Genomic DNA, 13893 nt, shown 5'->3' with positions numbered 1-13893 from the left:
TATATCATTTCAATGGAAGATTTTAATCAATCCTTTTGTTTTCCCTTTTAGGATATATTTAAATTTGCAAGAACTTCTCCTGTCCCAAGACAAAAGAGGTCCATTGTGGTATCTCCCATTTTAATTCCAGAGAATCAGAGACAGCCTTTCCCAAGAGATGTTGGCAAGGTAAGTCAGGCAAAAAACAGATTACAAAAATGTGTTTTTTATGAAAAAATGAACGCACAGGAAGCAGAGTGAGTATGACTGTCTTGGTGACAAGCTGGAATTAGTCTTCATCCCTCTATGATAAGAGACCAAATGGTTTTGTCATAAAAAGAATGTTGGAAGATCATTTATACACAAAAGAGGAAATTTGAAAGAACCAGTAACACTTTTGAATATTATGGAGATCAACATGGTAGATGATGTTGAAATTACGTAGGAAGATGTCATTGGTTGAGAAATAAGGCTCATTGTTTTTATAGATTATATTCAGGTGATCACCAGATAGGGCCTCCTAGGATGGCGGTTTGTTGATATGTGGCCTTCATTGAGATCCTCCTTTTCAAATATCTAGGTCCAAGCATATCACTGGGTTAGTTTTCCAAAAACTAAACCCGATCAAGGGAGTAAAATCATCCTAACCAGATCCAGAACCAGATGTGGAAAACACTGTCCCATGAATCAGAACAATAGCTTTTCCAGGAAGAAATAGTCACCGTTAAATGTGCCAAAATACTGATACTGCCTCATCAGTACATTCTCCCCTCTTTAAGAGAATCAACATGGAGAATCAAATTTTGAGCAGTTTGTACTTTTTGGTTGTTAGAAACAAGTGCTCGGTGTCGCAAAGAAGAACCAGCACTCAGGCAAAGAGTTTTCTCAGCAAGGCAATTTACTTCTACAGTGGGGTGCTCCTCGCACTTCTGGTCACTGAGAGAGCACACCGAACAAAAGAGGGAAGGGGGGTTTATCCCTAACACGGTTAGTCCCTGCTTCTGTGTCCTGTCTCCATTGGCTGGAGTTGGGCCGCACAATCTAAACTGACCTGATTGGTTACTGTTTAAAATTGAATATGGCTAATTAAGCAGGAAGGGAGAGGCTGTCCGTTGTGGTACAAGGCATGTTTGGGCATGTCAGGGCACAGCAAAGGCAGGAAGGGTAGTTTCAGTGGGAAGAGCTGTTTCGGCAGGAGTGGCAGTTTACAGAATGGGTAGCCAGGAGTAAAGAGGAGTCTTTCCAAATGAGGAAGAGATATGAGTTACAGATTGGGACCATCAGGAGAAGTTGTTTACAGAGCAGGTAACTTAGGAGAAGGGACAAGGAAGTTGATCTTGAGAACAAAGAGGAAGGGAATCAGAAATTAAACGTTTGAAGAGGAACTTACTGTATCAGACATTGGTGAATCTGGAATTTGAAAAATGGTGGTTAGTTAAATGAATGATCTTAATGGCATTTGCTTTTGAACTGCTAGTTTATTAAGTACACCGTACATGTTGTATGCTGGACTCTAAACTTGGGGCTGGGTGTGAAGAAGCAGATAATAGAGCTAACATGCTAGTGGGAAGACAGAAAGAAGAACATTGCAGAGTATGACAAACGCTGTGAAAATCAGAACAGGAAGATGAGAAAAAAAAGAGCAAATGGCAGGATGAAGGAGTAGAGGGAGGAGGGAATCTTTACACAGATGACTGTGATGGCTTTTTGAAGGTATTGATGTTTGAGGGGAAACTGGAAGGATGAGAAAGGAACAGTCATAGGAATATCTGGGTGAACAGCATCTTTGGCAGAGGTAAGTTTACATGCAAAGGCCTGAAGGTGGGACAGAATAGCATGTAGTAGAGTTGCAACATGCCTGGGTGGCTGCAAGAGAGTGAACAAGGACGGCAGTGGTGAGAGTGAAGTCAGAGAGGCCAGCCTGCCCTAGGATGAGGAGTTGGGGTTTCATCGTGCATGCAGCAGGGGACCACTGGAAGATTTCTCCAGGAGACTGCATGTTTTGAAATATCCTCCTGGCTGCCTTGTAGAGAATGATTAGTGGTAGCAGAGTGGTAGAGAGGAGTGGAAGCAAAGAGACCCACTAAGAGGGGAGTTTGGTGGTGATCTGGACAAAGGTGACTTGGACTATTAAAAATTAGTATTGGACAGGTGCGATGGTTCACGCCCGTAATCCCAGCATGTTGGGAGGCTGAGGCAGGAGAATCAACCAAGGTCAGGAGTTCAAGACCATGCTGGCCAACATGGCGAAACCCCGTCTCAACTAAAAATACAAAAATTAGCCAGCGTAGTGGCACGCTTGTAATCCCAGCTACTTGGGAAGCTGAGACAAGAGAACCACTTGAACCCAAGAGGTGGAGGTTGCAGTGAGCTGGGATCATACCACTATACTCCAGCCTGGGCGGCAGAGTGAGACTCTGTGTCAAACAAACAAACAAAAAAATCGATCTTTATTGCACATTGAAAGAAGTGATAATCCAGTATCCTGGTAACCACTATATTTATCATTTTAAACTCCCACTGTGCCAAAGATGCCTTTCTCTAAGCAAAAATCTTTTCAAGAGTCTGGGATATGATATAAAGGGAAGCAGAGCTGCTCCAAAGGGATAGCCCTGTTCCCTTGGGCAGCCCTAGCCACTGTGATGATCCTTTTCTAGACAGGTTTCCCAGGAACCCAAGATGCCAGGTGCCAAGGGACCCGAGTCCCCACTTCTTCAAAGCTCTTCCCAAACAGTTTCTGAGACTCACGTTGCATTCCAGTGTTTCAGTTTTCTTTCAGATAATCCTGGGCTTCTCAACTCTCAGCATGCATCACAATCAGCAGAGACACTTAAAATGCATATGTCAGGGCTCCACCCTCAGAGATTGATTCCATTGGGGTGGGGGTGAGAACCACGTGAGGATGTGTTAAATATCCCAGGTGATTCAGATATGCAGCCAGGGTGCAGGACTGCTGGTCTTAAGCAATCCTCCAAGAGTGGTTGTGGACCAGCTACATAAGTATCCCCTGGAAGCTTGCTAGAAATGCATATCTTCATGTCCCACCCCAAAACCACTGAACCAGAAACTCTGGGGTTAAAGCCAGGAATCCACATTTTTACACAGCTTCTAGGTGATTCTGATGCACACTCAAGTTTACAGAGGGCTGACCTGAAATATGGTTTTGTCCCCTGTCCACCACTAGTACACAATACCTTCAGTTGCAATTCCATTAATTAGTTATAGTAAGGACAATCACATTTCAGTTGCCTGGAAAATCCAAGTTTACACTGGTTATCCAAATCTGTCATGTCCAGATTTAGACAATACATTATGTAGCCATCCTATAGTTTCCTTCAATTACACACAATTTCCTCCTGGGTATATTTGGGTGGGTTTTCTCACAAGCCTCTTTTCTTGAGCTATTCAATGGGTTCATAAGCATGTAGCTAATTGGGAACATTCTTCTGCAATTTTTTTTTTTTTTTTTTTTTTACTTATTACGGCTTCAAAAGGCAATTTGGTTTCCAAACTGAGGACTCACCTCTTCTTAGCCCATTATGTGTTGCCCATACTTGATCTCGACTTAGATTCTCTACAAGCAACTGCTTTTCTAAGTGTGGTAGGCTACTAACTAGACAATGTGCAAGAGCCTTCGAAACCTCTAGATGTTTTTTGTAGAATTACTGCACTGCTTTGCAAAAACTATTTATTTGTCCATGCTTTATATGCCTTTGAAGGTACATATTTTCCTTTTTGTTCCTGCTTGTTTCCATTTATTTATATTACTCTTTATATCTCCTGTCTTATCCTCATCATCTCCACCACAGCTGACAAGCTGTGCTCTGCAGAGCTGTGGAAGAGGACGTAGGTGTCTTCAGTGAGTGCTGGGGAGGCGGCGAGAAGGGAAAGAAGACCACAGAGGCCGAGCTCTGGCCTCCAGACACCACCACACTCCCAAAAAATCTCTAAGTCAGGACACCTCTAATTGTGTAAATATTACTTATTAGTCTTCGGTATAGAATGCCATTTGAAGAAGAGGTTCTGCAGCTTTAAAAGCATAAAGACGTTTGTCTTACTTTGGCTTCCCCTAGAAGTGGACCCTGAGACAAGAATTCAAATGAAGGCAGTTCATTTAAGAGGTGGGGGAAATGTTCATAATAAAATAAGGGAGAGACACAGAAAAGGGAAGGCAGCTGGCAGAGAAGCTTGTTTATGAAGCCAGCTACCCCTGTGGGTGACTGGATTGTAATCTTATGGGCTAACTTTAAAACATGGTGTGGAATACATTGTCAGCATTAAAGCACCCCCAGGGGATGGCACTGGGATATTTTGACACAAACTGGGGTATTTCTACTCCCAGCAGTAATTGGTTGAGGACTGCTTCCAAGGGTGTAAATTCTCTAGCATATCAGATCTGCCCTGCACTCTGTGCAGTAACTCGACAGCCTGCTGAGGTTTGGAGGGGAACCTTAGACAAACAGGATACTGTATAGCAGTCTCCAGTCTGCTGGTCTGTATTGAAAAGGTGACACATGGGGGATGTGGACAGGGCACTGATCGCTTCGGCTTCCTTACCAAAACTAATATATCTATTTTTTTTTGCATACTTCATTTCATCCTGTGCTTTTACCTCATTTCCTGCACTAGCTTTCTCACGTCCTGGGCTTTTGAAACCCCCTGTACTTGCCTCTCTCTCTCCATTAGAAGTAGTTCCTGCATCCCAGGAGGGAAAATCTCTGAAATTCAACCTAATTCATATCAACAAGCATATATTCAGCATCTGTTATTTATAAGGAACTGCTAGGGGCTGGGAATTTAATGGAGGAGAAAACAGACAGAATCATTGATCTTGTGGGATTACGAAAGAGGTGACAATATCAGCACATAGTCATTATTTGTCCAGCACTGTGCTAAGCACTTTTCATCTATTATGTTGAATTCTTATGATAACAACCACATGAGGATCATTTTCTAGCATGCCAATGAAGGTAATGAGACTCAAGGGTGACGTAACCTGACCAAAGCCACACAGCTAGTTTACAGCAGAGCCAAGTTCTGTTTCTGCTTTTTGAGATTTCAAAGTCTGTGCTCTTAACCACTACACTCAGAAAATACTAAGCCCATTCTGAGAATGCTCTTCCATGGAATGAAATATCTTCACTGACAACTTCTCCTTTCAAAACAACATTAAAATTAAGTGCAATTCTTGGAAATGCACTCAAAAATAAGACAGACAGAGGTTGGATCAATGGATCGATATCTGATACATTATAAAGGAAGTATATTAAAATGTTAGTGGTAGAGTATAAGTTGGTGAACATATGGGTGCTTGCTGTACAATTCTTTCAAGTTTTCTCTGCATTTGGAAATTTCGTAATAAAATGTTAGGAAAAATTAAGTTTAACTAAGTATAAAATTATCATAAAAGATACAGGAGTTGGCATGCTGGCATAAAAACGCTTTTTAAATCATTTGTCTTGCATTTCAAGAGGGTGAATGGAGACAAGTAAGTAACTGGTTCTTGGTTTTTTTTTTTTTTTTTTGTCATATTTTATTACAACCTGAATTCCTTTAAAGAAAGGAGACTCATATCCTGAAGAATGAAGACATTAAAAGCAAGGTGCTGTGGCGAGTTAGCCCTTGGTGGAGGGTTTTTCACAGGTGGATATCCTGCTGTATAGAACTGAATACCCACAGCAGGGTTACGCAGGCAGCTCCAGGGATGAGAAAAAGCCTTGACTGATACATAATTTATCTATCTGCCAAGTAATTAATTAGTTGATAAGTAGCTAAACTACTAGAATTTGGGAGCTGCTTTTCCATTATACGAGGGAATCATATTACAACCCTGAGATTCCAAATCACTGCTACTCATTTAAATAGCAGGTGGGGAGTATGAGGGGGTGTATGACCCTCCCCAAACACACACAGGAGACAACCTGATAGATCACTGCCAGCCCTGGGAAAATCAGTTTGCCTCCTAATTTCTGGCTCTTTTCCACGGTACATTCTGCCCTAGAATATCTCTCACAGTTTTGGAAGACAGGGTGAAACACCCAGTCATGAACATACTTCCTCATACCTGTGATTTTCTTTCCATTTTTGAACTCTAGACAGCAGGGAGGAGCTGAGAGTGTGTGCTCTGGAGAGGAACATGCAGATCCCAAAGTGGCTTTTTCCCCTCTCCCCCTTCAAAGTATGACTCTTTCAAAATTTCGGCCATAAATAATTTCTCAGTTTTACCAACTTTCGCTGATAAATAATTGATTGCATCTTTAAAGATTTTTGAGTTCTTGGCCCCAATTGATTGAGAGCAGGGACTTTATATCTGTAAGCCAGCAAGGAGGTCTTTGGGAGATGTATTTTATTCTGTTTTATATTGAGTTTGAAAGACAAGTCATTTATGAAATGCTTATTAGGGATTCTGCTTTCATCACAAACCCTTTTCATCAAAACCAATGAAAGTACTTTTTTACAGAAAATCCTTTTTTAAAGACCCTATAAATTGGTAGAATGGGCATTTGGAAGGCCATCTTTAACCCAGGATAGAAGAAATATGTAACTGGACCAAGTGCTCTTTGTAAAGGGAACCAACATTGATCATTAGACTAAATCATGAAAACCACTCAACCAGGACTCCACTTTGATTGTGTCATGAACATAAGTCAGACCTGAGGGTAATTTACATCAGCTCTGCCACATTCCTCAGTGTTCTGGGCATCAGATTCTTAGAGGTCTCCCTGCATCCAGATACTCTGGACCTGAGATTTATGCCCACCCATGCAAATAGGTGCCAAGGAGTCTGATAGTCTTGAAATTTAGTTTGTTTTATTCTATTTAATTGTCATTTGCCTCACTTTGAAGACCCACGAAGGCCAAAGCTATATCCTTAGAGGCTGGACCAGAAAGCTGGTACTGAAGCCCCAGCACCTCTCCATCACCCTCCTCCTGAAATGCAGACTCAGGGTTACTTGCTATTGCCTGATTTAGTTTATGATCAGGCACTCACTGGGTTGTCCAGGGTAACCCAGTAATTGCTGTCAGCCCTCTACCTCTTTTAAAATCCATTGCTTTATACCCTTTATCCATGTCTAACTTCTCTTTGTACCCTTTATCCACATCTACACTCTTCTCAGAAATTTGCATGTGCTTAATTTTCACTCCCCACTGTTTTTGTTGTTGTTGTTGTTGTTGTTGTTGTTTTGAGACGGAGTCTCTCTCTGTTACCAGGCTGGGGTCCAGTGGTGAGATCTCTGCTCACTGCAACCTCCGCTTCCCGGTTTCAAGCGATTCTCCTGCCTCAGCCTCCCTAGTAGCTGGTACTACAGGCGTGCGCCACCACTCCCAGCTAATTTTTGTATTTTTTTAATAGAAACGGGGTTTCACCATGTTGGCCAGGCTCGTCTCAGTCTCTTGAACTTGTGATCCACCTGCCTTGGTCTCCCAAAGTTGCTGGGATTACAGGCATGAACCATTGCACCTGGACTTAATTTCCCCCTTTTAAGGCAACTAGCAGTTTTATTCAGTAACTAAAACTTACCATGGGCTAGAGTGTAGGAGAAAAACTGGAATACAGAGTATCTAAGATGTCCAAAGGCTCAGTGCTCAATAATTCTTCTTGAGATGAACATCACAGTTTATTTCTACATTCAGCAGCCACAGCTACACGTAAGCCTTTTCCTGAACTGTCACTTCTTCCTGGGATACACCCTCTTTATCTTTATTCCTTAGGAGCAGCCCACATTCACACTCTAAGGCGGTACCGTCCAGTGGAACATTGACATCATTGCAGGAGGTTCTACCTCTACACAGTCCAGTATGGTACCCACTAACCACATATGGCCAATGCAGTTTTAAAATTTTAACTAATTGTAATTTAAGCTTAAAAAGTAACACTTCATTCCATTATTGGGACAATTTGGCAGGTGAATCTATTTTTTTCATGATGCATTTTAATCTATTTACAGATAAAATATTTTTTACTGAAAAGGCACCGTCCACACTGAGATGTATTTCAAAAACTTATCATACAAACACAAAAGCAATGGAAAATGTCTCCTTAATAATCTTTGTATTGATTTCATTTAGAAATAAATCCCTTGTGTTTCTTTTCACTTTTTTTTTAACGTGGCTGCCAGAAAAAAATTATTTATATGGCTCATATTGTATTTTTATCAGATGGTGCTAATCCAAATATGGCCCATTTCTGATACAGTCTGCTCTGTGGGATTATTTTTTTGAGATAGAGTCTTTCTCTATCACCCAGACTGGAATGCAGTGGCACGATCTCTGCTCACTGCTACCTCTGCCTCCTGGGTTCAAGAGATTCTCATGCCTCAGCCTCCCAAATAGCTAGGATTACGGGTATGCACCACCATGCCTGGCTAACTTTTGTACTTTTGGTAGAGATGAGGGTTCACCGTATTGGTCAGGCTGGTCTCAAACTCCTGGCCTCGAGTGATCCACCTGCCTCGGCCTCCCAAAGTGCTGGGATTACAGGTGTGACCCACTGAGCCTGGCCCGTGGAATTTTACTTGATCTCTTTTATACATTGTTTATACCTCTTTGATAGCACTTAACACATTTTGAGAAACAGTGTCCTTCCCTACCTTCCCAGTAACTGTAATTCGTCAAATGTAGTGGCCCAGGACAGGGGCTAACACACAGTAGCAACTCAAATATTCTTTGAGTTGAATTCTAGCCATATATATGGCTGATTACATAGACATTTCACTCATTCACTGCTTACTGATTAATTAAAGTGATCATAGCCTGGTTTGTTGTTAGAATGGAATTAATAGACCATTATATGATCAGTCTGGATATTTCCAGTAAATTTTAATTTTCTAAAATGGTAATGAGGCCACCAGATAAATTGCTTGGCAGTCAACTATTATGTCAGGTCATATAAGCATTCTTAGTAGATTTTTTTTTTTTTTTTTGAGATGGAGTTTTGCTCTTGTTGCCCAGGCTGGAGTGCAGTGGCGTGATTTCAACTCACTGCAACCTCCACCTCCCGGGTTCAAGCAATTCTGCCTCAGCTTCCTGAGTAGCTGGGATTACAGGTGCCCAACACCACACCCAGTTAAGTTTTGTATTTTTAGTAGAGACGGGATTTCACCATGTTGGCCAGGCTGCTCTCGAACTCCTGACCTCAGGTGATCCACCTGCCTCGGTCTCCCAAAGTGCTGGGATTACAGGCGTGAGACACTGCGCCCAGCCAGTAGATTTTGATAGATTTGATGTTGATGGATTTTATGTGGCAATGGGGTGGGGGAAGAGAGAGAGAGAGAGTTGCGTGACTGTATTTCTGAATTTGCCTATGTATATGATGGTGTTTTAATTCCAATTAAATTAAAACACTCAAAACTTTTATCTTCATTCACAACTGAACACAGTCACTTCTAACTTATTTTTGCTAAGTCTAATAAAAGCTATGTTCACCATTTGGAAGTGTTGCCCTCCTGCAAATTTTAATTAATGATAAAACATAATCGGGTGGTTTTGGCTCTTTGCCAAATACATATATATGCAAAACTTCCCTCCATGATCTATGTCCCGCAAATAAAGGCATCTGAGCCCAAGGAGGAAGCAATATTTTTAACCCTGAGTTTATCACCCTTTCGGTTCTCCATTTTAAAGGTTCCTAGAGCTTTATTGTTATTATGAACATTTGGCCTTAGACTGAATTTATATTTAATTATTTGTGAACATTCAAGGACCTGGCATTTCAGCTTGAATTAGCATCCAGACTTAGGGTTGTTGAAGAATTTTCAAATTGGACTAGAATCTTCAATACCTAATGAATGTCTGGATCTAAGCCAAACATGGCTATCACTACTGTTCTGCTTAGTTTTTACAATAGCCCTATAAAGTAGGCAACTCATTTCTGAGATGAGAAAGTCAAAATTAAGAGAGATTAAGTAGCTTGCCCAGGGTAACCCTCTTAAAGAATGGCAATGCTGAGACCCATATCCAAGACTCTTCAATGCCACATCAGTGATCTGTCCACCACAGAGTGTGTGAATGTTTCAAGTCTCCATGGGTCTTTGCTGTTTGCATAGCACACTCACACAAATGGTCATTTGACTCTCATATGTACCCTCAGAAATCAATATTATGTCCCCATTGTACAGTGGAGGCTCTGAACTGAGCATGACCAAGGCTCAGAAGCATCTTGCAAAACAGTCTATTTGTGGTACAAATTGAATTGCCTTTCTGTGTCACCACCTACAATTGCACCAGCGATCTGGATGGATTTCAAAATAGCACATGGCATGAGTTAAGCCACTGTGGAAAACAGTGTGGAGATTCCTGAAAGAACTAAAACTGGAACTACCATTTGATCCAGCAATCCCACTACTGGATATCTACCCAGAGGAAAAGAAAAGAAAAAGATACTTGCACATGCATGTTTATAGCAGCACAATTTACGATTGCAAAATCATGTAACCAACCCAAATGCCCATCGATCCACAAGTGGATAAAGAAGCTGTGATATATATATACACACACATATATGTGTGTGTGTGTGTGTGTGGGTGTGTGTGTGTGTGATGGAATACTACTCAGCCGTAAAAAGGAATGAATGACATTTGCAGCAACCTGGATGAGATTGGAGACTATTATTCTAAGTGAAGTAACTCAGGAATGGAAAACCAAACATCTTATGTCCCCACTGACATGTGGGAGCTAAGCTATGAGGATGCAAAAGCATAGGAATGATACACTGGATTTTGGGGACTGGGAGGAAAGGTTGGGAGAGGGGAGAGGGATAAAAGACTGCAAACAGGGTGCAGTGTATACTGCTTGGGTGACGGATGCACCAAAATCTCACAGATCACCATTAAAGAACTTACTCATGTAACCAAACACCACCTGTACCCCAACAACCTATAGAAATTTTTTTTAAAAAAGAAATAGACTTCACTGGAGGAAGGAGAAACATACAAGCCAGGGTGAGCCAAGGATGGGAAGCATAGCTCGCCATCCCCCTCATCCCACAGGGAGGTCTGCCGGGGAGAAACTCTGCTCCCATAGCTGTTCCGTCTCTGCTGGACAGCTTCAGGACAATCTTGTTAGTGGACAGATGATCAAACTCCAGGGATGTCCAGCAGTCTGAATGCAGGTACCCAGATTCGTAGGAGTTGTCTGAAATTCCAGAGTTCAAAGTCAGGTGCTTTGGGCAGGGGTGTGCTGGAAAACTAGCTGTGAGAGGCTGGAAGCCTTGAGTTGGGGTGTTTGCAGCTACTTTGGCATAAATTCTCCCACAGTGGCCAATTTCAGGCTAGCAACTTACAAAATCTCTGAATGTTTAACAATGAACTTCCATGAAGGAGTAGGGTTGACTTCAGCACGGCACTGTCCTTGGGACTCAGGGACCGTGACACTGGAAGGGGTCAAGGGGCCCACAGGTCCCAGGGGAGCTACGCTTGAGTGAAGCCCTCCATTGTGGACAAGTGGCTTCCACACCCATCTGTTCACCCCGGGTTGCAGCTGGTCTCCTGCCCAGTTGAGCAGTGAGAGTCATATTTTGACAACTCTGCCTGTTGCAGGCATTAAGCAACTTGTTCAAGGTCACGCAGCAAGTGCAACGTAAAAGCTGAGCTTGCACGCTTGCCCTTTCAGCTCCACCACACTTCTCCTTGGCACGGAAAAATCCAAGTCACTCTCCTGAAGCTGGCAGATTCTGCAGCAATTGTCCCAATTCCACCTGGAAAATGAGGAAGGTGGTGATAAAATTCTCTGTGAAGTGAGGAGAAATGAGGCTAACCTCGCCAACATTTATTTGATGTGAGTGTTTGCGCGCTGAGTTAAGGCCGGAGGTCGTGTCTTCGTTTAACAAATAGACCACATGTTGACAAGCAAAAAATGGCTTTCTTTGTCTGGCAAGAAAAGCTCACTTCAGACAACACATTTTTTTGTTGGTATCTCCGCTGACAACCCTGTTCAAAGAGAGCCACAAGGAATGTAAGTGAAAGCAGAAAAAGCCAACTTTGGTGTAATTAAGAGATATCACTGCCCGTTTTTCTCAGTGATGAGGCGGCAGCTGACTCAGTCGATAAGGGCCGTGAAGGAGCGGAGCCTAGGGCACAGTGGAGATGGACTGGCCTTTTCACGGTCCAATTACTTGTCCAAGTTTTGAAGAGGACTGAAGTAGAACTGGATGGAGATGGGAAACAGGCCAATAAAGGGTTTTTTGTTTTGTTTTGTTTTGTTTTAAGAGAGGAAGGAATGAATGAAGAAGCTCTTTTACTTTCTTTTTCCAGCTTAGAGCTAGCTCTGCTTCCCAAATAGGATGCTGGGGGAAAGACGTGATGTGAGTGTGGGTAGCTGGGAACAGTACCTCCTGGGTATCTGCGCTAGGCCCACTTCTGCAACCAGTAATGGAGGAGACAGAAGAATGCTTGATTGTAGGTTTAAACGTTCCCATCGGTGAGTGTTGCATTAAAGATGTTGCTGTCTTCTGTTGCATCAGTTGGTTTGGAACAAGTGATGAAGAAGGAGCTTCAGTTGATGCCTCTTGAGCAGGCAAACACCCTCCCTAGGCTGAAAATTGAGCCACATTAATTCAGAAATATTTACTGAGCAACTACTATGTGTCAAGCACTGCACTGGCTACTGCTTATGGATTCCCCCTAGAAGAATGCCCATCCTAGGAGAGGGGGCAGACCTGTAAACAGGCAGACAAGCACTGTGATGGGGTGCTGTGGGATCTTGGAAAAGTCAAGAAGGCAGAAGAAGTAATTCCAAAGAGGACTCCTGAAGGATGCCTAAGAGTAGGCAACGTGAAGCTGACATGGGAAGAAAGTGCTCTCCAGGCAGTGGGAAGAGCATGATCCAGTATCTAGGGGCAAGAGGAACGATGCTCTGTCCAGAGAGCAGAGAATAATTCAACGTGGCTGTGATGCAAGGAGGAAATTGTCACAAAGAAATTTGGAGAAATCATCAAAGGCTGGAAGAGGAAAAATCAGAAAAAACTACTGTAGGGAATTTGGACCTTTCTCTACAGATGACTAAGGGTTATACATTGGGGGATCACATGATCAGATCTGCATTTCAGGAAGATTAGTCCTGTTGCACTGGGTAACACCTGAAGGCTGAGAAAACCAGGAGCAGGGGTGACAAAGAGGGAGGCTGTGACAGAAACCCAGGTGGGTGATGAAGGGCTCCCGGGCAGGGGAGAGGCAGAAGGACTGGAGAGAGGGCACAGTTAAGGGCCACGGTGGGGGATACCAGGCAACACTGGCAAGCGAGTGGACAGTGATGAGTGAGGAGGTCGAAGAAGGTTCCCTCTTAGCTGGGACATTATGCCTCCACAGGAAGCTGAATAAAGTCACCCGTGAAGGTGTTACTTTGTGGGTAGGTAGACTGTAAAACTGAAGGATCTGTTTTATCCGTCTCCCCATAGTTTGCTCTGTGCTGAGGCTGCTGTACTGCTGCTCTTTGAAATAAAAGAGAACTCTTCCCAGAGGTAATGAATCCACCTGCATGCTGTATGTGATATGGAGGTGGGCGAACATGTTAGGTGGAGGGTTGTTCTTGGAGAGATGGATTCATTTTGCACCAGTGACAGGCTTGAGGGAACATCAGTGTGTCAGACATCTCTTCCCGGTGTCTTCCTGACTGATCCGTGCCTAGGGATTTTATTTTAGTTGTTCCTTGCTGTGGATTTGAAATTTTTTATTTTATTTTTTTTCTACCAGCTCAGAAATGTATAACAGCTGTGTTCACTGTTGGCCTTCTAGCCTCAAATTCATTTTAAATACATTTCTTCTTAGTAATTTCTTATTTGAATGCTGATGTTGGCTATGCATTAGTTTACACAATTCACAGGCTCTGTGTTGCTCAATTTTTAGTTCATTTATTTGACAACTTGAAATTCATCTCACAAGTGGTGCTTTTATTTTGTTATTTGCATCTGGAAATCAT

At 42.6% G+C, this 13893-nt stretch overlaps 1 protein-coding gene across 1 annotated transcript in view; it reads left to right on the top strand.

Annotated features, from left to right (window-relative positions):
• The window catches only part of LOC105546816, a 540685-nt gene that overhangs the window by 524213 nt on the left and 2579 nt on the right, over nucleotides 1-13893 (top strand). Inside the window, exons 6-7 of the mRNA XM_011990116.1 lie at nucleotides 11997-12155; nucleotides 13373-13435. Coding sequence (XP_011845506.1) covers nucleotides 11997-12155; nucleotides 13373-13435 — 222 coding nt within the window. The remainder of the gene's footprint in view (nucleotides 1-11996; nucleotides 12156-13372; nucleotides 13436-13893) is intronic.

Source organism: Mandrillus leucophaeus, unplaced genomic scaffold (assembly GCF_000951045.1).
Source record: "Mandrillus leucophaeus isolate KB7577 unplaced genomic scaffold, Mleu.le_1.0 Scaffold37, whole genome shotgun sequence".
In the NCBI taxonomy this organism is placed as follows: Eukaryota; Metazoa; Chordata; class Mammalia; order Primates; family Cercopithecidae; genus Mandrillus; species Mandrillus leucophaeus.
The sequence above is the reverse complement of the archived record's forward strand: the minus strand, read 5'-3'. Positions and strand labels throughout refer to the sequence as shown.